The sequence below is a fragment of the Anticarsia gemmatalis genome, chromosome 9 (genome assembly GCF_050436995.1).
Source record: "Anticarsia gemmatalis isolate Benzon Research Colony breed Stoneville strain chromosome 9, ilAntGemm2 primary, whole genome shotgun sequence".
In the NCBI taxonomy this organism is placed as follows: domain Eukaryota; kingdom Metazoa; phylum Arthropoda; class Insecta; order Lepidoptera; family Erebidae; genus Anticarsia; species Anticarsia gemmatalis.
This window is the reverse complement of record NC_134753.1, coordinates 6,968,867-6,993,565: the sequence shown is the minus strand read 5'-3', so window position 1 is coordinate 6,993,565 and position 24,699 is coordinate 6,968,867. Positions and strand designations below refer to the sequence as shown.

Here is a 24,699-nt window from a genome sequence, read left to right as displayed (position 1 = left end):
AATATTTCATAAAATTAACTTTTCTGTGTAGTAACCTTTAGTGCAATACAGCACCGGTACTTACTACCTCCCTTCGAGTAAAAGTAGCTTAACCCAAGCACATACGCTATTCGTAATATCAGTGCGTTCACTCACAGTACAAAGAAGTTGATTTTCAACAATACGAAAAGGAACCTGTTCTATAGGAATCACCTGTAACTATCTCGCATCGGGACTGGTTTGTTGCGGTCACAAAACCACAAAAAGGTGGTCGTCACACTTTCGTCTGCTAGCAACAAAAGCCTGTACCATAAGGTGCCGTTTTAGAATTTAATGGACGATTTAGGTAATGTTAAGGGTGCTAACTGCTAAAGTCTAAATATTTGTAGTTAATGTTCCGAGGTGAGCCTTATGAACAGTATTAAAGTACCTATCTCTTCATAATATACCCCGTATACAAGTAGTTAAAGGCATAATTCCAATTGTGATAAAGGAAATTTGGCTTTTTTAAATTAAGGAACAGCATTGATCTTTTATTTCCTGACGAATTCATGGGTTAATAATGAATCACTTCCTTTCGATAATTGAGTTGACATTTAAGTCATTCTGTTTCAACAGCAACATTGTCCAATGGCGGTATTACAAATAACGATAAAACGGACATCCATCATACGCACGATTGTAATGTCACTTCTTGGAATAGCAACAGTTTATAAATGAAGCAAACGACTCGTGGGAGGCTGGAGCTAACTTAGCACCAAACAATCAACGGGAAACCTTACCGGGAACTGTAAAGTGGTAACTGGTACCCATTAAAACGGTTTACCTTTTTGTAACTGGACTAAGTGGATATGTGACGACTAAATTGACTGGACTTCGAACGGTATGATCTAGCCACCGAGTTCCTGATCATTACCATTACTCATTATCATAATTATGACATACTCGACATTATATTCAAAGAATTCATAAATAACAAACATATCAATAAACAATCAGATGGTCTGTCCATTGTTTATGGCTTTGAAAATAAAAGTGAAACGATGACACTCACCTACGAGGTCTCGTATCTCTACAATGAATGTAGAAAAACTCTCTTAATAATTTGCCACGGTGGGACATTCTCCAACACGAAATATCTACAGCAAAGTATGAAAGTAAACCGAAAAAAATGGCAACATTTACATAATTGCTGTATACGGATAATTGACGAATCAAAAGGTACTGTTTACCAAATCAGAGGCTTTATTCGTTTCTTTATACGCATATTACAACTTGTAAATCATATTTAAAAGTGAAATCTTGGAACACACATTCTGATAGCATTTTATGGTTGGTTTTAGTGGGTTGCTTGAATGGAGGCGCAAGCCAGTGGGCGGTCTTATATGGCCTGAGTACCTTTGATGCAGCTAATGACGATAATGATATAATAGCTAAAATGTCACGTAGGCTTTTAGGCCATGGTTTAATGTGTCCAATGTAGGTCAGACGAAACCTCGTCGTTCCATTGAGTACACAACGGGTTGTTATAGAAATCGATTCCTACAAAAATTGGGACGACAATTTCATATTAAATTCATGGAACATTAGAGCCGATCATTTGTTTGTCATCAGGCGGCTCAATAACCCCTACTAAAACGCACCGTAACTATAAAAGTCGAGTTAATGTTAACGTTAGTACACTTTCTTTACATTGATTTAGAATATCAAACTTTGTTCTATATATTCACATCTCTGTAATTAAGTAACTGGCAATGTGTCAAGTAATTGAGATGCGGTGCATTTACCAAATACAACAACACTTTCTTAATTCGTTAGTATGTTGACTGATTGCGATTTCGAGAGAACGCTACGTTTAAGTTAGTCAGTCGCCAAAACTGAGACGTGGTTTTAACTTGAACACGTAGTGGAACAGTTCGCACTCGGTTTCGCCTTCACCGACGGGGTCAACGATTCTCGACTCGTCAACAAATCCATCGACGAGAATAACCCGTTACACTGCATCGGCTTCCAGCGGATTTCACTCGCAAGTATCGCCTAGACCATTTAATACTGTCTCCACTTTTATACTACACGGTTTAGGGTTAACCTTTACTATGCTCTTATATAGAAACCTGCACCTGTATGTACACGACAAGTGTAAATACTATAGCGCCGTGCTCACGAACAGCTATGAAAGTTCACACACCAGTGGACAATATACCGTTATGAATATTTTAATAGAAATGCCATTATTTTATTTCTTTCCTAATTCACGTTGATCTTAAAGATTAAAGCGACTAGGTATATTTGTAGTAGTTTTTAAGTTTTATATTATATTAATTTTAAAGCTTTAACATTGCTAATTGGCTAATTAGCAAGCTTATAATGTTGTTACACGTTATGAAATCCTGTTTTCAGTTCAATTTGCTTCAAATTATACATGGGAATTTCTTGGAAGATCTTCATGAATTAGATTGTATACTAGATTTCTAAACGCCTTATTCATCAATGTCGTCATCGAGACAGATGAAAAGCAATCAATCTTGTATTGATGATAAAGTACGTATCCAATACCGAGATACTGCCAAGTATTTTTAATCAGACAATATCGTACGCTTGTTTTTAAGCAGTCTTGGTACATTCATAGATGACATGTACAAACGAAATAACGACGTTTTCTAATATCAACCGAAACGTGTTTAAAAAGAAAAGAACAATCATACAATATATTGTGTAAGAAACATTCACGTTACTATTAAAGTATTGTGACGTAAACTGAACACTTGTTATGGGCGTCGCCAACATATGGCTTATGGTGCACTTTGTTGCTTTCCAACCATTCACCGATTGTTACCATTCACATGTTAAATAACCATACCTATTATTCAGACTTGTCGTTCTTTAATGTCAACTTAGGACGGATTATGATATAAAATATTAAGTGAAATAAAGTGTCTACAACCTTTCCCGTTGTCTGAATATATCTAGATAGTAATAGGAAATAAATTAACTTTTCCCGATATAAACATAAGACGTGATGTTGCCATTTACAGCAAATTTTATGCAAATGGCTTGCACACGCCTTATCCTTTTGAAGCAAAAACAAGTCGGCGGCGGCAATAAGTGTCAACATGCGCTGTATATGTACTGCCACGTGGTTTGTACACTGCCGAATACTACGTACTGTATTAATATAGTCGTTACAACTTTCTTTTAACACAACTAATAATGTATTAAAACATTTATTTGTTTAACTGAATAAGAATGTCTAATGCATCTATTTATTTACAAAGTGTAAACAACACCTATGACAATCTAGACATAAACTACGAACGACGATACAATAGCAATAAAGCAGACAATTGAGAGTGATACATCACAACGAAACTATCAATGTTTATTTGTTGGAGATTCACATGAAAGTTTTATTGATTTGAATGGGGACCAGTAAACTAACAAAACTTTTCTTTTTAAACTTTATAACAGCAATAAATACAGGAACGACTCAGTCTGCTACATAAACAGCTGGAAAACATGATTTTCAGAAAAGTTAAATGGAACTTATCGACTGTCAGTACCGATAAAACGTATCTATAAACTAAATACCTAGTCGAAAATGTATTTATCTGTCATAAACATCTGAAGTAGATGTTAAAGATAAAATTTATCTATATCATGACTCTGACTCTCCAATTTCATGCTTTCGAATCGAGTTAGCTCTGTCAATTAAAAATTCGTACAATTACTTTTTGCGTGTTCAATATAGTTATCAGCAGATATTGTCAGTTATGTAGATACATGACAATGTTACAGTGAAAGGTGAAATAGATTATTTTTATATCGATTACGTCTCTGTTCATAACATTACTTAAGCACGAATGCACCGTAGTCGTTCGTGAGACAAAACATCCGCTGAAATTTAGTTCCATTGAACGCTGAAGCATGCAATTTTTAACTGCAGGAGAAAATGTGAAAAAATGCAGTCACAGTAAAGACAATACAAATCGTAAGCGCTTTATAAATCACTTTTTAATTATATGGCGGGTGGTTCGTTGCATGTGAACCGAGCATGCGTTAATGTACTTTCTATTTGGCCTATTATTTTCTGCAGCGTCTGATACCAACAATGAGTTACAATGGTTTATGTAATACTCACCTACACAGTATTAAATAATCGATTTCTAATGAGACCCCGGTTAACTTGTAAACGCTATTTACTTCTGATAAACAGATCATTTTGATATGACAGCTGTTAAGCATGAGACTAATGTGACATTCAGGAACATTAATTAAGTGTGCAATTAAATATAAATAATTCAGTAACATATTGAATGTGTGTTCTATAATCGATTGTTTTTAGATTGTGATTGTTGTGTTGCAATAACAACTTTTAAAAAATCTACATCTATACTAATATTATAAAGCTGAAGAGTTTGTTTGTTTGTTTGATTGTTTGTTTGTTTGTTTGTTTGAACGCGCTAATCTCAGGAACTACTGGTCCGATTTGAAAAATTCTTTCAGTGTGAGATAGTCCATTTATCGAGGAAGGTTATAGGCTATATATCATCACGCTACTACCAATTTGAAAAGAGTACCAGTGAAAAATGTTACAAAAACGGGGGAAATTTTGACCCATTCTCTCTTATGTGACGCAAGCGAAGTTGCGCGGGTCAGCTAGTGTAATATAAACAACAAATACCTAGTTTGCATAAAAAATAATGCCTTGTAAAGCTTGCTTGTTTAACCAGTTGTCGCATAAAGTTAATGAAGGACAGTTAAGTAACTATAAGTAATTCCAAGTGATTTTGCATAGGCCTTACTTAAGAACTGTACTTTGGAGACGATCAACAAACCTACCGAAAATAAATAACATATAAATAAATAATAACACCTTGTCCTAGATGTATTGCGCTTCCATAAAACACTTTTTTACGTTATTCACGAGAGAAACCATCAAGTGTAATATCGTTAAACTGTAGATAAACAAATGGTAAAAGTTTGAAAAATAACTTAAAATGTGACACCACACAAAACAAAACTTGAAAGTAAACCGTTCACGTGACGCGTTGCGTTTAACATCGTAATGTCCTTATCATTATCAATGAACTAACATCCCAGGTGCGAGTATTGTCAACACTTCACTAGCATATGACACATTTTCTTAGAGAAAATGCGGTATGCGGGTAACCTTAGTGACAGAAGGGAATCCATTGATTTTTCGCGTTGCAAGTTGACGTCACGGACGCGACAAGCTAGCGGCGCGCGCCGGCTCGCGTCTCACCGGCGACTGGCGAACTGAACCAGTCGAGAGGAAACGCTAGTTGCCATGCGGTCTCCACTTGCCTTGCTTGCTCCCTTGCGCCTTTACCAGCACGCCAGTACTGTTGACCTTCCGCATCGATTTGTTCCTGTCTTACAGCCACAGCTGACTTTTAATTAGGGTAGGTGTGCAACTCCGGCTCAATAAATGCTTGAAGGTGACTTAAGAGAGTGCATTCGTTTGCTCGTTAAGTTACCTGCATCAACGTGTGTCCGATGTTATTATATTCCAACACGCAATAATTTCATTTTCAATCACAATCAATTAATTGAGATTTCTTTTGAATATTACGTTCATGTCCACGCAAATTTTATATCTTTGTATGAAAAATAAATTGGCACTAGTGAGCAGAATGGCCATCTATTCATTGCCAAAATCATTTCGTGTGACAGTTAACTTACTTTCACATGGAAAGGAAAATTATATTTGAATTGACAAAGAAATAATTTTCTTATTTACAGTTACAAAATGACTTTTTTTCATTAGGCTAAAGCTAAATGGAAACACGTATTTAGACCGCTAAGTAAGTAGTAGTAGCCCTTCCAACTGGCCTGGGGATTTCCTTTGAAAAACCGTTCCCAGCGTGACTCATCGTACGCGACTACCTAAGTACAAAAGTTCATGCAATGTAATGCAGTGCAAGTATTACTTTCATTTTTATCAGCACATCTTTCTAAATCTCACGGGTTTACAAATCAGGCAGTCTGTTCTATGACGCCTACTATATTGTAAGAGCAAACAACTACAACGCGCGTGCTCTTCAATTCTCTGCAGGGTTATTAAACTTTTGTTATAAAATGATAAGTTTATTATGCGTCAAAATTTCAGGAATAAACTCTCCAAGGACGTACTTATAAAGTACAAAGTAGAGAGTGAAGGGTTATAACAACTTTGCCGGGAAGAAAGATAAGCATCAAGAAGTAATATGCTGAAAGTTACTTAATTTACGATAAGACAGCAATTTATTCAAGATTATTCAGAAAAATGAAGTTATTTCTGTGCAGACTTAGATTTTACGTAACGCCTGATAAAATAGTCATAGCACATTTTTGTATTGCCGTTACGTTCACTGCGCGCTGCTATTATTACTCGAGGCGTAGGCGCTACACGAGGAGAACTTAGAATAAAAAAAACGGTAGTAACGTAGTACTCCCTTTTAAAAACAACAACTGAAATTAAATAGTTTATCTACCTAGGCCACCTTAAAATTCCATACTAAACGTACTTCTAAAATATTCCGATTTCATAAACAACATAATACACACAAATGTGATAATTGCTATGTCCAATACGTAAGGCGTTAAGTAACATGAAACCTTTTAGACAAGGTCACGTTACATTGACACGAACTCTACGAAGTGCACTAAATTAGCACTGTGCAAAATAATAATAAATTACGTGTTAAACAACGAAAGAAAAATCATAAATTTCAAGAAAAATCATAACATTCTCTATGCAGAATATTTCCAGAACAATGAGAAAAATGTATGATAAATAAAAATAACAATCGTTATTATTTATATTATGTTCTGTAGCTTCACAATGGGTACCTGGTCGAAGTCATTAACATCAGCTATCAACGAGTTATTGCTTTTATTTCCACTTTTGTAATGAATTTTATTTACTTCGTGGACTACGGACTTAACTTAGTATGTGAATTTAAATGTATAATAAATGGGTGCATATGCAAAATTTACAAAACTAATTATATTATACGTAGTATAAGATTTTTAACTCTACAATCATTTTTGGTTCTTATGTTTTTCTTATGAAAAGTTATTCATCATAACATAAAATAATTAATTTCTAGACGCTTTCCGCTCTTGAGGGCCATAGTATGATAGACCAAAAAATATGTATGTAGATGTGAAAAATAAACGATTGAAAGCGGCTCAGCTCATACGGATAACATTAACAAGACATATTCGACGAGGAATTTAAGTCAACTGTAGAATAGAGCATGATAATATATGGATAATATGTCAAAGAAAATACGTTAAAAATTACATGATATCAGACGATTGCTGAATTCAGCAACAGAAACTGCTGGTATTTTTATACAGGCGGTGATGTTTTTTAATGGTTATTATCGCAATTAAAGGTGTAACTTTGAATACTATTATTTATTATATTTGTTTGTTCATGCCCTTTTCTAATAAAAAGACTTACCTTTAGAGATTAAAAATCTTTACCTAAATAGCTGGCAACCGAAAAATAATTTATATAAAAACTCTCAACTGGAAATGTTTATGTATAAAAATGGTAATGGAAACAAAATTCAACAAGGTACTAATCATTTCATAAAATCAACAAGTTCATGTGAATGGTATAACACACACATACGTCATTGAATCACATGAACCAACGCTAGCCAACCTTGGCGTAGAGTGGTATGTCAAAATACCTGCTAGGAATATTGCGTTGTTATCACGATGTTTTAAGGTGAATACGCGTGATCTATGTTCTTATTCATTCATCTGTGCGTACACACGCATGTACTTCTATGTTCTAAAGACAAAGATAAGAGTTTGACGTAACGTCTTCATTGTTTTATACTAAAATTTATGCTCATACAGATCCACACATTCGTTCCACTGATGATTTTAGTTGAACAGCTACGCAGTTTTGTGTAATCAATCAAGGTTGATGGACATTTAAGTATAACGTCACTACTACAGCTGTATTTACAAACAACGGACGTTTAGTTATTATAAATACAGTGGGCATCTAATTTACTGGATATGTATGAGTTAAAACTATCTGCGCCGTGATATTTTAGAGAAACAAGAAACCTATAAGAATGTTATTTGAAAAACGATTTTATTTTCTAAATTTTCGGTTCCTATAGTCTCACAGAAGACTTCTAATCTAACGAAAATAATCAAACATAATAGGATTAATTCCACTAATCTGTCGATGGCATTTCTTTGAAAAGAACGAAGGTAATTTTTCTTCTTACTTTCTTCTTGGTGGAAGTAACTGGGTGCTCATAGAAAAAATCAGTAAGGCAAGTACTTACGAAGTAGAGGAAAGCGGCTGGTAGCATGTTTGCCTAGCGGAGTGCTGCTGGCGCTAATGTCACTCTGCGAGCTGTGCAGGCTGCTCTTACCGCTGCCGGCGGCCGAGCCGAGCTCCATGCGCATACGCATGTGTCGACTACAACAAAACATTACATTTAACAATTATTATACTCATATAATATGTGGTCTAAAGCTCTTTGTGCCTTTGAATTTTATTAATTGACGACTCTAAAACCAGATTGATCTCGAGCACAAAAGTATGTCTGTAAAAATTAAGGATATTAATATTAACCAGAGTAAATTCAGGCCTCTATAAGCGTGTTTACTTAAATTCTATCTATAAATTCGTGTGTAAATAGATAATAGTGTTATGACAAAGATGCGTGCTAACCTCGATTTCAAAACAGTACATAATTTATAGTGACAGACAGCGTTGAACTCTGTTTGCATAAATACAAATCACGTTTTACTAGTGGTTTATGTATGGCCTGTGAAATACAAATACGTGTGCTATACTTCCACGCCTTCCATAGACCTACTAATGGTCACAAATACTATTATGGTAGTGCTTTGATTGAATAAATTAACATTACAATAAAAGTCGCTTTAAGTCTACCGGCGTATTAGGATATACACAGATAGTTACTTAGTAGTGAACACGAATACTAATTGATATGTATCCTTACCTCTTAGGCTTTACGTTGGTGTTAGTAGACTTGGAGCTTAGCATCCTGCTGACACTACAAGACGTCTGAGAGCGTTGTAAGGAAAATGAGCAGTCCACCTTCGATTTAATATCCTTGAATGATTTAACCTTGTAGTCATTCTTGATGTCTATCGAATTCTTTTTGGCAAGATTTTCTCGCCTATCCGTCTTTTTAACTGTTTTTGGACTACTTTGTACGCTGTTGTCAGCATCAGTCTTTCTATTCGCCAACATACTTTTCAGCTTACTTGGCACATCTCGCTTAGGCATTTTATACTTCTTCAGCGTGAAACTTCTCTTTTCTTCCTTGTTTTTCTCCGCACATTTCATATCTTTAACACTATTCAATGAGTTCCTTTTGCTGGTATTTTTGGGTGTCTCATCGTCATCAATTACATGTGATGTATCGGACTTTTGTTCTTCCGATGGGTCTTGCAGAGGAGAAAAATAAGCGTTCAGATTTCCGGTACTAGCATTCTTTTGACTGCATTCTGATCGAGTGGAGGGCGTGGAACCATCAGGAGACATATCGTCTATGACGTTCAAGAAAACAGGAGACGTTCGATGATTTTCAAAGTCGGTATATACTCCACTTGATTCCATGCAAGAATCTTCATTCCTGTTCACAATAAGAGGAGGATTGCCGTTAACTTTTTTCCCTCCATAGAGCGCGCCGTCAATAACTTGCGCTCTACGATCACCTCTCTGCATGTGGTCATCCAACCCATCAGCATCACTTTCTGTGAAGAAATCAGAATCCGTCATAGGATCTGCTCTTCGAGCCACGGGAACATTTTGCCAATCCATTTCTATAGCATCCTCACGATGCTCTATGGAGTGATCTCCACCCCTGCTTACTGGTCTAGACATTTCACCGTCGCCTTGATAACCGTCTAAGCTTGTAATACTCGTAATACTTGTTATAAAACTATTTGATACTTTCGATGTCTCCATAGATTTCGGATAGTCACTTTTTCCATCGGAATAAGTTTGGGAATCATGCAATGTTGACGCCGAAAACTGAGAATAGGTACTTATCTCTCCGTTTATTTCAGAGCTGTCTAAAGGCAAATCTTCTGGGGAAGGCGTTTGTTCTATTCGGTTTGTAATCAAAATATTCTCATGTTTGCAATCCAATGCTATTTCCAAATTGACAACATTTTCTGCAATAGAACTAACAGGTTCTAAAATACTGCTGTGAATAGATGGCATAAACTCCTCATCAATCAAATTTGATGTTAACTCATCCTTTCCTATTGTGTTTTCATGCAATGACAAGGAGTCTAGCGTCCTTGTTGTGTTTGACAAAGGTTCTTCAGAACATAAGGTTTCACTACGTTTATGAGCTGGAGAATCAAAGGAAATTAGTGAATTGTGTTCTTCATTGGGTAGTATTGTTTCCAAACTCACAATAGGAGCCAACTGGCCTTCAGGGATGCACCTTTTATTGTCTATTCCTATACTATCGTATCCATCGTTCTGTATAGTCGATGCTGCCGAGTTACTTTCAGTCTTATCAGTTGATGGGGTATCACCATTATCTGGAGATATTTTACTTTCGTTTGTATCACAAAAGATCGGTAATCCCTCTACTGTTGGAGAAAATGCGTTTTCCAAATAACAAATATCATCCATTTGATCTGGGGTCAATATACCTAAACTATCATCCAGTGAATTCTCTTCGTTAGTCCTGCTCAATGAGTTGTCATTAGGACTCAAGTTGGACTCAAACAACCGCGTGTGAACATGGTGCGACTTTAACTGTAGACATAAATCAGACCTGGAATGTGTGTTAAACGTCTTTTTGGCTGGAAAGTTAAATTCGTTTTCACAGGAGTATTCGAATTCTCTCATAGGTTTATCATCAAAATTCAATACGTTTGGTAATCTATCCGCACTCTTGTTGACTGAAGTAAGATTTTTCTTGAACTTTAATAAATTGGCTTCACCGATAATTTCAGATTTGGGTCTATTCCAAACCTTTACTTCTTGACTCTCATTATAAGAAGTAGAAGGATCTGATTGAAGATCAAATAACAAACTATAAGGTCCAGATTCATCCTCATCTTTCTTGTCAACAAATTGCTGAGTTATATCATTGAGTAAACCTTTTGTCTTTTTATCAACGTTACAATCCTGTTTCTTAGTTATTTGATTTAATTTCTCACGTAAGTCTAATATACGTGGGTTCTGCTCAATTACCTTTTCCAAGTTTAAACTCATTTTAGGTATTAGCGATGCATAAGTTTTGCTAAAGACTCCCTCTTTAACATCGTTTTTAGTTTTAGCATCGGCTCCTTGGGATCTCCCTGCAAGACCGGTGTTTCGTGTTAAATCAAAGGAGTTGATGGTATCCAAGCTTTTGACCTTTGAGGCGGAGTAAACCCCTCGCAATTCTAATGTTCTTAACTTGCCATTCTTATCGACAGGGATCTGAAAAGAAACGGAAATCTATTAATTCTGCTATATCTAATAGTTTCGGTACCTAACATATTTAATTTAAGTAGGTTGTTGAATAGAAACCTTAAGTAGGATACCTAATCAGCTGCTAACTTAGACGAATTCTGAAAGGAACAGGAAAATCGTTGAGATCGCGGATTACGAATAAGCCTGTTACAGGGTATCTTTAATCCAATTAAGATTAAACTCGACGTCGAATGATTCATAAATACTAATTGGTTTGTTTTCCAACCTAATGCTCTAAAGCTGTGTCTGTGCGCACTCCCCATTGTGTGCACACATCACGGTTCAGAGGACGGTCACGCATGGTGCCTCCTGCACAGTACACCACACAGAACTATTGCCGGGGACACGTGTACTAACATTGCAGTGCAACCAATCACTGATATGACCACACTTACAGTGAGGTCATTCGATTCAAAATACATGTATGCAAATATATTTTATCATTTCACAACAAAACAACCATTTTACATAATAAATAAAGACATTCAGTCACGATTTCGAATTTAAAAAAAAAACTAAATTAGGCATCCAATAGTTTTACAGTAATCTTCGTAAAAAACGTATTAGATTTAAAATGTCTGCAAAACATAAAAGAGAGGTCGTTGACTAGACAACATCATCCATCACACAATCGATTACAAAAACGGCAGCTACTACATGTTATTGGAGCGCAAAGTCACGAATGAACACAACGATACCGAGAATCTTTGACACCGACATTACTCCGAGTGAGGAGCCACCGCCACTGGCCTGATTCCCCTCACAAGCACGACTGCTCATTTAAACTAATTTACACGACTCGAGACTATGGTAACAATCATTCTGTAATTTGACCGAGTTCCCACTCACACTGAAATTATTCTAGCCCTGATAATGTAAGGCAGGTAAGTTAGAAATCTATCGATAATGATATTATATCCACATAGGTTTTTTGTTGTAGAAACGCATACTTTAATTTACAATTACTTGTTATTATGCCCGTTTGTAGTGCACTGGTGCACATGTTGCTTAACCAATAAATTAGGTTTTCACAATGCACTGAACAGCACTTCAACCATTTTCCGGTGTGGTTTCGTACTGCAATCAATATCTACTGAAGTAATGCTATATTATTAAAAAGAATTTCATAATTTATCAAGATATGTATTTGTATTATACAATCAGAACAAATATTGACAAGTAACTAGATAGTTTTTTTGCTATATTAATGATAGCTTTCTAGTAGCATATCACGTTATCTACGATAGGTTCATTTTCTTCCTTGCTTATCGCTTAACTGTTTCACTGAGTCAACGTTAACGCCTGAAAGATTAGATATAGATTCTACTAAGTCTTTAAGCATGCACATAAGTATTGTACAACACAATTTATTCACGATCGAACCGATTGATTACATACCTAATACATAAAACATTACTAATTATGCATATTGGCATCTTCGTGCATTCAATGCCAATATTATTTAAATGTCTACTACGTTATTTTCCAATCAAATGGTATCTTTTGCTAGACTACCAAACTTGAACGCTAGAACATAAAAAGCAATATTATTCTGTTTGTTAAATCAATTTCATAAGTAAACTAAACTGTAAATAAATTAAATTTTGTTGCGTGCTATTCGTAGCAAATATAACCTAAAATATGAGTCGTAATCAGGTAAGGTGAGTTTACACAACAATAATATTTTTATGCAATCCATATCAGAATTCAATAAGTTTATCATGCACTTGCTATATAATAGCAATATAATACATCGCAAGATACTCAATCTGGCGCCATGCCTATTTAATCCGATAAACGATTATGAATATTGTGTAAAAGAGGAACATTGCTTGCAAACATAATAACATTAACAACTAGTGTTCTGGCTGATTGCGTACGAAAACAACTGAAGCGAATTATTCATAAGTTCTTCATTAAATTAAGTCAATTACGGTCTGTTTGACCTATAACCTAGAAGTAAAATCAATACGAATGAAAATCAATATACAGTCTACCGGCAATAACATTCATGCTGGTCGTTTTGAAGGGCAACCTGCAACTGTTATACGGCGTAGGAACTTGAACGTGAAACTTAATACACATTTGAAGAACATTTTAAACTGAACACCTTATTACAAAAAGTAATAACACTACATTTTTAAAAATGACGACGTCTCGCCGCTCGCACTATACCTCAAATTTTCTTGCGGTTTTCAGCAATCGATAGAGCGTTTGTCGAGGAAGGTTTTAGTATAGATTTTTGTAGTATCTATACTTATAATAAATCTGTAGAGAGGTCAATTCTGTACATTGAATATATTTAAAAAAAAACCAATGGGGGATGTTTATTAACGGATACTGATACCGAATCTGCAATTTATAATTTTCTTTTCTGTCTGTCTGTCTGTCTGTCTGTCCTCCGTCTGTATGTGTCTCTATCACGTAAAAACTACCGGATAGAATGCACTGAAATTTGGTATATGCATAGAATAAGTAGTGGAGCAATTTCTAGGATACTTTTTATAGCATAAAATTTCAAAGATTTTTAGAAAATTTAAAAAAATACTTAGAAATCGTTTGAACCTGCGTTTCCCTATAGAGACCATAGATGGCGTGAAATGGATTGCATTTCACAACATTCGCATAGTTAAGGGTCAGCGCAGACCAAGAGGAGCGCAGCGGAGAGGATTTTTTTAACGCACTTGAAAATCAACTTTAAATTAATTATAATAAAGTGCATAATTGCTTGAACCTGACAAAAAATGCTCGCGCGTCCTCGAGGATGCGCGGGTATCCCCGCGCATACTCGAGGACGCGCGAGCATCGTACGAAAAATTTCAATGTTGTTACTGAGTTTAAAGAGAGAGAACGTCATTTTTATTCTTCTTCAGTCAAAAGAGCAATTATAATCATGGCCCAGTCTACCATCGTTGACGAATTTTCACGAAAACTGGCCTGTTTAATGAAGAATGGTAACCTAGAAAGTTTTCCTCGCGCAGGCTCGAGCAGTCGCGAGCATGCTCGAGCATCCGCGAGCCGTAAAGAAAATGCTCGAGACCGCGCGAGGATTATTCCGGTCTGTCTGCGCTGGGCCTAACGCGGCGCCTTTTTTTTTTTTTTTTTCGTCAGGAAAATGCATTACTGCATGTCCCGCTCCAGGGAGGAAACGGGGGTCTGTCGGGCTCTCCCGCCGGCTAGGCGTTCCGGCTTTAAATTTGGGCATACCGACTAAAAACCTGACGGTGTTCCTTCAATAGTCACCATAAAGTGGCCAGGACACGGTACCTCCAATTGGATACTCCGTGTCCCAGCCGGTGACAGCCCGCCTTGGATGCGGGCCCACCTTCGAGCGGGGGCGGGCATGGAGATTGCCCCCCCCTAGCTCTCCACTTCAAGGGGGCATGCCAGGAACACACAGCACACCCCCACCTCTCGGACCTGTTCCCTGTCCAGGCGACGGAGCGTTCCGCCTCCGCCGCCCACAGGTCCGCGTCACGGGGGCCGGAGATCGTCCCGGCGCCTACGACGCCCAGTGCGTCTTGCGCGGGATGGGAGGGGGGCGTTAATTTCCCGCTCCCGTTCCGCCGCCTCTTTTGCGGAAATGACATCTTCGCAGAATGAGGCGACGGCCGACCACGCTGCCTCGCTCCCGACCATGGACAGAACCACGGCCGATAGCGAGAGGTCGCTCCCGACTACCCCGGTCAATTGACGGCGCTGCGACGACCACGCCTGGCAGTGTGCCAGTGTATGCAGCGCCGTATCGGGGCAGTCTCCACAATGATGGCACATGGGCGTCTGCTCACGGCCTATGCGACACAGGTACTTGCCGAAACATCCGTGTCCGGTCAAGACCTGCGTCAGGCCTAACGCGGCGCCTGCCGTATCGATACCTGTTGTTCGCACCAACCAATAGATGGCGTTATAAACCGCAACAAAGCATGTTTTTTCTAATTAATTTATTTTGATGGCTTTTGTAAAAAAATACCTTTGAAACATGCTATACATTTATAAGATTTTTAAACATAAATGTTGTATGATATATTACACAAAAATGTTGGTTTACGTGGGTCCGGTGCGATCGGGATATCCTAGATGGCAAACCGAGTAATTTCGTTTGTTGTCGTTGTTCGCCGCAACTGACAGATGGCGTTGTTGTTCGAATCACATAATATTTAATAACCAAATTAATTGGTTGCATTAAGGAAATAAATTGGATAGCTATGAAACAGACTATGTGGTAAGTTTTAAAAAATAAACAACGGATGATATAAGTATAAAAAATAATTACGGGTTACGCGGTTTCGGACGTATCATCGCAAGTATACATTATTACGCGTCTGAAGAGCTCCGGCGCAGATAGGACCTATAATAATATTCTGAATCCAGACGGGTAAGCAATGGTCAGTCTATTATAAGGTATTATATTTTACACTGTAAACTGCTACGGATACAGACGAGAGCGGAAAAGAAGGTAACCACAAGAAATCAGGCCTGCCTGAGCCTGTGTCACATTGTGTGCCTTTCGGGTCCCTTTCGTAAATAACCATTAGATGACAAAAGAGTTGTTAACATTTTTATGTGTAGGTGTATCGAGTGCTCCGCAATTCGCGTGCTCAAACGAATAAGCAACAGTACGAAATTCACGCGAGCGGAGCCGCACGGGTCAGCTAGTTTTGTAATAAATCAGACATAATCTTTAGACTCGGACCAAACCAATGCGGGTTTATAGTCATCAATTATTTTAAACCGTGAATGCGTACGTCAAAATCTAATTCAGCTTACATTACGACACTTACTTAGGTGACCTTACGAGTACACTAGATGATCTAATAACAGCGGATGACGCTAATGTATCTAATTCAATCTTCAACAATTTACCTGTCAGTGCAGGCGTAAAAAGTATTATAGTTAACATCTCAAAGTCAACCTTTGAAAGGTACTCGAATGAACATGATGCCGGTTAAATATCTTTTGATGAAACTACATAATATACTGTGACTACTGTTAAAGTAAACATATGCCACATGGTCATGTTTTCAACTGCTTTTTTATCAATAAAAATAATAAAGTTACTACTGTTTTTATCATCACAGTTATTTTACAATCTTTGTGTGTCTATTGCTGACTTCAACAATTAAATTGATATTTTCATTAAAACAATAAAAACTGTTCGAAAGTGTGACAATGAATAAAAATTTTTGCTCCTGACTATACAATGCTTTGCTACACAAGTCCAAAACAAAGTTTTTTTATTTAATTGTTAAACTTTCTATCCTTCCTTCTCACACTAGCAATGTTGAAAGAACTAGCTAGTAAGAAAGTTAAGACATACCCATTGCGACTAGTCAGTGCTCCACTATTCATTAATTTACAATTTCCTATAGCTTCTAGCTATAAAAACATGCAAACGTGCAATGCTTACGAGAGTAATTTAGCAAATGATGCTGAGATCAAGAAACCACACATAAACTGTTATAAAGTTCGCGTATTGAGAACATTGAAATATCACACATCGCGGGCAGATTTGTTTTTTGTAACCCATAACTGTCCCACTGCTAGGCAAGGGTCTCTTCCCGAACAGTGGAGGGGTAAAGTCTTAAGTCCTTAAGTAAATACGTATAAGATTTCTTTTGGTAAGAGTTCATTTGTTTCTTTATTTCTTGTTTTCGGACAGCGCTACGTAATCTAGTTCCACGATTATAGTTCAGGGTTCAAATGTCACGGTGTCAATGAAGATATTAATCATTCAAGGACCTAATCTTATTTAAGAAGCTACATTATCAAGTCGGTATTTTTGAAGATCTTGCTCTAGTAATATGAACATTTTGTTCAGCTATTGTTTGCTGTCTTAAAACATTCTGATTTGAATAAGCAACAGTGTAAATCGCCGATACACCGAAAACGCATAAATAAAATTAGAAAATGAGCAACCTACTAATTCATGTACATCTTTCGTGAGAACGTTCAATTAGTATACGAACCAAAAAAACTTATTCATCCGTTAGTTGTTAGATAGGTATTCAGAATTTAAGATCGTGCGAAAAATACTTGGTAAATACAAAAGAATATACAATGAAAGGTTCTCAGGAGTACAAAACACATTTCTACCTAGTTTACGTATTTGTTCTATTCATCATCGTTGCGATTAGAAGCTTGCATTCTCTGAAATATTATCTTGTCGTTAAACTTCATTCTTTATTCAGATTTATATAGTTTCAACAAATGTGTCCTTTGTTGTACTGATAAGTAAAAAAAATACATATAAAAGCCATACGGTCAACTACAAAAACGTGACGATATAATAATTGGAGCTAGATATTTCGTAAAATCCGTGATCATATTTTTATTAAACGTGTTTCAATATGTATAAATAAATACTGATAAATAAAAATACAACCAAAACAACGACACCTTTAGCAGACCATGCTGTAAGAACAGGTTTTGTCCTTGTTAAATAAAAATTCCATTTAAAATCTTGTCGAAACAAAGCATCTTTTATGTATGAAGTATGCATCGTTGTATACCAAAACAAGTATTTTACAACTAAATATGCTCCAGTCTAAATCTATACTAATATTATAAAGCTGAAGAGTTTGTTTGTTTGTTTGTTTGAACGCGCTAATCTCAGGAACTACTGGTACGATTTTAAAAATTCTTTCAGTGTTAGATAGCCCATTTATCGAGGAAGGCTATAGGCTATATATTATATTCACGTTACGACCAATAAGAGCAGAGTGCCAGTAAAAAATGTTACAAAAACGAGGGAAAAATCACTCTTTCTCTCTAATGTGACGCAAGCGAAGTTGCGCGGGTCAGCTAGTATCTTTATAAAATTGAAAAATATATATGTCATTTCCTAAAATAGATACTAGACTTTAGTGTGCAAAACATGTTGCTATCTGGATACAGGTTATGTTATGTTTTAGATATCTTTGATAGAGTGATAAAGTTGCCTCATTATCATTAATATTTGTTTTCAAATTACCCAATACATTATCAAATGTCATTATTAACTCGATTAAATGTCATTATTATCTTTATATATATAATTCTTCTGTAAGTGTGTATGTCACTGAACTACTCTTAAACGACTGGACCGATTTTGATGAAATTTTTTGTGTGTGTACAAGGGGATCTGAGAATGGTTTAGATTCACAATTTTGTCCGCTGGACAATGTTTTTTTAATTAATTTTTAATTTATTAGACAGGACAACGTCTGTCGGGTCCGCTAGTTTCCTATAAAATCTTGGTCCGTGTAAAGTAACCACATTAATAAAATGCAAAATATCATAAAATAGTCAAATTTCATCCATTCAAAGGTCTACCCTACTTTAATAGACTCATTGACACCTCAAGTTAAGTTTCCTAGTGCTAAGACATGAAAATATCCCGATTACATCGGACTGAGTATTCATTCGGACTGATTATTTTTTATACATAATTGTTCATTATTTCAAAACCGTGATCATTAAATCCACACAATACACGTTAGCAGGATGCGTTATGGTATCGTGACGATAATTTAAAACAAAACTTTATATTAAATGTTCCGCGACCGACATTGCTGTGAAACAGTCTGAAGTAAACTCGTGTTTATAACATTTTGACTTTTATTTGTCCCTTAACAATAGGCAATGTTAATTGTAAAAATAGAAAGTCGGTCTGTATGTCGTATCGTGTTGCTTCAGTCCATTGTAATGTCAAACATTATCACAGCCACGTTAAACGTCGGTCATCATACGCAACTCTCGTTACATAAAAATTAGAAATTATTTGACTTCCTACTTGACGATTACATCGAAATGTTATTGCACTTGAATATTTTTCAACATTTCATATTGGTAAGTAAATAGCTAGGTGTCTGTAAAAGTGCGCGAATTACGTAAACTGCAGCCGAAGGTTCGAAAAAAAACCAAAGTTACTTATAATTAATTTAATAAAAAGAAAATTACAGTTACAATTATAGTGAAACCTATTCGATGCGAGAATATGGAATGACAATTTATTCATATTAATACATTAAAATTAATTTGCTAATTCGGCGATTGATTCCCAAACGGACGTCATCGGGCTGCAGTTCTGCTGTGTCGGCGTTTCCGGCCTTAGATTGTATGTTTGCGGTAAATAAGTATATTCTTGCTGCGTCGTCGGTATTGGTTAGGGATCCGTACTTAACACCTCCATCCGCAGAACAGCAACTATTTTGTCATATTAAGAGAAAATGTTGCTGGGACCTCTTTGTGTTTCTTGGTCACTTCTTCATAAGTATGGATCTGGAGAGTTTGCTGATTTTCTTTGTTTCTTGAACAGAGATTCCAACATTTGTATTTGCGGCTTAGTATGAATATGATGATGGCGGCTGCACATATTACAATGGTATAGAGTGGTATCGTTGTATGATGTATGACAGACGACTGAGTCTCGTTTATTTGTACGGGTTTCTCAAGTATAACTTTATTCTGGATGCTGTGAAGTTCTTCTAGATTTATTGATCTGGATCCAATATGAGCAAAAACAGCTGTCTTGTTGAGATCTTCATAAGGAATCTTTGAGAGTTTTAGTGGTTGACCCTTTATCTCATTTCCGTCATTGACTATGGTGAATTCTGGAGTTTGTATGTAGCAATTCACAGGGATAGTAGCCAGATAACTTCCTTGCAGCGTATTGTAGTCTTTTCTGCCACACGTTAATTGTACTTTGGTAGGTTGTGGTAGGGAAAGTACATAATGCTGGTCGTCCATTTTCTCTATTGCTTCTTTAGATAGTATGATTTTGGTCAATTGGCAGCTGGTCCTTAGGTTTTGTCGGATGATGAGTTCCTGGATACAATCGGGATCTGTCCGGACTTGATGACTTATCTTCTTCTCACAGAGATATATGCTGCTGTACTTCGGGCATTCAGCCTCTATGTACACGAATGATTTCTCGGTTGTTGCTATATAAGGAGTAGGAGGTATAAGGGCTAATTGATTTTCATTAGGGACAATGGATAATTTATATAAATCGTAAATATCATGTGAAACTATAGGGAAATTATAAACTATAACTATTCTTTTCTCAACAAAATATGAACCTGGCTTAATCAGATCATAGTACTCTCGTAACTCTAAATTTATTATTTGATCTTGGTTGTACAAAGATCTTAATTTACTAACCATAGATTTTAAGATTTCAATATCTATCATAGAGTGGTGTGTACTAGATGCATGTATAAACGCTAAAATATTCTCTATTCTAATTATTTCTAACATAATATCTTCTACATTATTAGTTATTATACCTAAGGCTTGGGAAAACTTAATGAACCTTACTAAGTTATAATCTTTAAGGGCATCTCTCTCTAAGAGTAATTGTAAGGATGCGTTAATTTTTTCCTGATTTAATACTAATTGTTCTAGGACAGTGTTGTGTTGAGACATCCATTCTTTACATAAACTAATATGGTTATTGAATTCAGAAACTACCTTATTGTCGTTTTCCTGTAAAGTTCTAATGGCTTCATCGTACCTTACAGCGTCTTGATAATCTAAATTACCAGTAACACTTTTGATTACTGACCCTAAGCTATCTATCAGACCTCTTTTAACCCTTACAGGTTCCAGTGATTTCACGCGATCTAGTACCCTATTCAGTTTATTTGTAAGATAATCTATTTGATATTCAAAGATAGCGTATGTTCCTCCATCAAGTTTAGTCTTAAACGTCCCAAGTTGAATCTGTACAGAGTCTATTTTGTCTTCAATGTCTGTAAGCTGTATAAATTGTATAAAGGAATGGTAATGGGTTGTTATTCTGGTTGGTCCTAGTTTATATGGCAATAATCCTGGTCCATCAGCTAATGTCTCAAGTCTTATGTCCTGAGGATGTGTCGCCGGTATTATCAGTAGTAGCAGACTCCTGTAACAATTGGTTCCCTTTAGGTACTCGCTTTAGACGCGATTTGGCAATAGGGCCGCGTTTTTTGGAGGTATAAATGTGGATTGGTAGATCGGCTAGAACTGTATCCTGCGTGTAGCGTGGCGCGACTTTCTGACGACTAGCTAGGGGATTTTTAATAAAAACTTGTTGCTGTGGTACGTATTCTACTTCAGGCTCACGGGATTTATTCCTATTTTCAATTAGAGCTGTACGATCAGAGAGAGAGGATGCGTTAATTAAATCATATACCCGTTTCATCTGTTCCCTATGATTCTGCGCGTACTGCTGTAAAATATGCTCAGTAAAGTCAATGTTAATTGGGTCTCTTGGGTCAAAATGTCCATTCAGTAAGTCGAACGGTCTGCACTTAGTAAAGCTATGGATAGAGCTGTTATAAGCTATAATGGCGTATGGTATGAGATTTACTACTGGTTCAGATTTATTTTGTAATTTAAGAATTCTTATATGTTCCAATAGTGTTGAATGAAAACGTTCTATGTTGCCATTATCATTTGGGCTATGGGGTAAAGTTTTATGATGGTCAATTTTATGAATACGCGTGAACTCGGAGAACAATTGGTTCGTAAATTCTGTGCCATTGTCAGTAATAATAATCATGGGCAGTCCATGGTGGGTGCAAAATTTTAAAAGTGCCTGAATTATACTTACTGCCGTACCGTCTCGTAAGTGGTATGCCTGACCGTATTTCGTAAAAACATCAATAAATGTTACATATTTTTCAGAATCAACCGTGAATAGGTCCATGTGAATAATCTCTAATGGTTTTGTAGCTGGTGGTACTATGTTAAAGTATGGCCTGATTGGATTTCTATCATATTTAGCCTGACCGCAGATGGTACATTCGTTAATAAATTTAGCAATCTGTTCTTTCATTTTTGGCCAGTAGTATTTTCGTGAAAGAGCTAGGTAACATTCGTTGATACCACGGTGATTAGTTTTACCATCGTGGTAGTGTTTAATGATATCTTGTTGTCGTAGGTATTCTTTAACATTCTCTAATTCAGTTTTAGTCAATACTAGTTTAAGGGAAGAGCTTTTGAACTTATCCTGTATAATAGGTATTATTGAGTACAAAGCTAAAGGTGGGTTTATCAGTAAGGCCGTCTTAACCTTAGGGTTAACATACTCTTTCACAGCGTTAATGATATCTGATTCTAAATTTAATTCTGAAACCTGAATTGCTGTTCTTATATAGCCCTCAAACGGTTTGACTACTATCGGCTTTCGTTTTATATCTCCAACTACGGTAATGTGAATTTGTCTATGAAACTTGTTAAGAGGCTCATCGGTAATAGGAACTTCTAAAATGGGGTGTTCGTTACTAGTATGTATGGTGTCAGTTGATGATTTTGTCAGGTTAGCTGGTATAACTATTTGATTGGAATCTTCTCTGGGGTGTTCATCGTTAGTATTAAAAATGTCAGTCGAGGAGTTGGCACGTTGGATTGATGGTTGTGAGGTGTTATTTATCATTGAAGCTAACTCTTTGATGCTGTCAATTACTGAGTTAATTTCGTCAGTCTCGTTGTTATGGATCTCTATGCGTGAAAGAGCGTCAGCGTTAGTGTTAAACTTTCCTTTCTTATAAATTACGGTAAAGTCATATTCACTGAGTTTAAGTCGCCATCTTGTCAGTCGTGAGTTCGGTTCTTTTAAGTTCATCATCCATTGCAACGGTCTATGGTCAGTTAATATTTTAAATTTTCTACCAAATAAATATGGTCTGAAATACTTCGTGGCCCACACAATGGCTAACAACTCCTTTTCAATTGTGCTGTAATTTAATTCGCTGTCGTTTAGAGTGCGAGACGCGTAACAAACTGGTTTGTCAGACCCTATGGGTCCCTGAGATAACACTGCTCCAATAGCAACATTTGAGGCGTCTGTTGTAAGGTTAAATTCTCTATTAAAGTCGGGGTACTGAAGAATAGGATCATTAGTAAGCAATGTTTTACATTTATTAAAAGAATCTATATATTCGGGGCTATGAATTACTTTATTACCTTTCTTAAGACAAAGTGTAAGAGGCTTTGTAATACGTGCGAAATCTGGGATGAATTTTCGGTAATAACCGAGAAGGCCTAAAAATTGTTTTATTTCTTTTGGGGTGTTTGGTATAGGATACTTCTGGATGGCAGAAATTTTATCGGGATTGGGCATAATACCGTCCCTACTAATTATATGTCCAAGGTAGGCTGTTTCTAACTTAAGGAATTCCGATTTGTCCATCTGAATTTTGAAGTTAGATTCTCTAAGTCTTTGGAATACTCTTTCCAGGTTTTCCAGGTGTTCCTGGAGCGAGGAGCTGAACACGATGATGTCATCAAGATATACTAGGCAAATGCTATTCTGGAGGCCTCTTAGAACATTGTCCATGACTCTTTGAAAAGTCGATGGGGAATTCTTCAAACCCATGGGCATTCGTAAAAATTCGAAGTGCCCATGCTCTACATTAAAGGCTGTCTTGGGTATGTCCTGTGGGTCCATTTCAACCTGGTAAAACCCACTTGCTAAATCTAGGGTCGTGAAGTACTGGCACCTTCCTAACTTGTCCAGGACGTCAGTAATGTTTGGTATGGGGTATTTGTCGTCTATTGTCTTTTCATTCAATTTACGGAAGTCCACTACGAGACGCCACTTTTGTTTACCAGAAGCATCCATTTTCTTGGGTACAACCCAAATGGGTGAGCTCCAGGCAGAGTCAGAAGGTCTAATTATACCCTGCTGTAACATTTTTGAAATTTGGTCTCTAACTTCTTGTCTATGAACGAAGGGATATCGATAGCTTTTGGTATATACTGGTACCTCGTCTGTTGTACGGATTCTATGTTTAATTTTGTTTGTAAAAGTCAATGGTTCGCCGTCGATATAGAATACATCCGCATAGCGACTACACAATGTTAGGAGATTAGCTTTTTCCTCCTCATTAAGATGATCTGTACGCAATCGGGATAGCACATCGTTTATACGGTTAGAATTATCGGTCTGCGTGCACTTAATGTTGAATATATCTGCACCAGCGGGCTGATCTAAATAAAATATGATGTCATTGGATGTTGGGTTTTCTATTTCTACATAGCCTCGACCATTAACTACGGTAGTAAGACATTGATGTAAAATACAACTGCAAAATATTTGTTCGTCTATTATAACTTCACCATCTGGGGCGTTAATTGGTATTTTAATAATTTTAGAACTTTTAGCGGGTATGATGTCCTCATATAAGTTGACATTACGGGAATTATATAATTTAATATGATTGGTTGCGTTTCGTGTAATTAATTTAAAATCCTTCAAATTT

General features: G+C 36.5%; 1 protein-coding gene across 1 annotated transcript in view; it reads right to left on the bottom strand.

The window, feature by feature from the left end:
• toc (toucan) overlaps positions 1-24,699 on the bottom strand; it is an 89,236-nt gene that overhangs the window by 56,136 nt on the left and 8,401 nt on the right. The window contains exons 2-3 of the mRNA XM_076118309.1: positions 8,988-11,440; positions 8,301-8,437 (exon numbers count right to left, since the gene is read on the bottom strand). Of these exons, the coding sequence (XP_075974424.1) occupies positions 8,301-8,437; positions 8,988-11,440 (2,590 nt within the window). The remainder of the gene's footprint in view (positions 1-8,300; positions 8,438-8,987; positions 11,441-24,699) is intronic.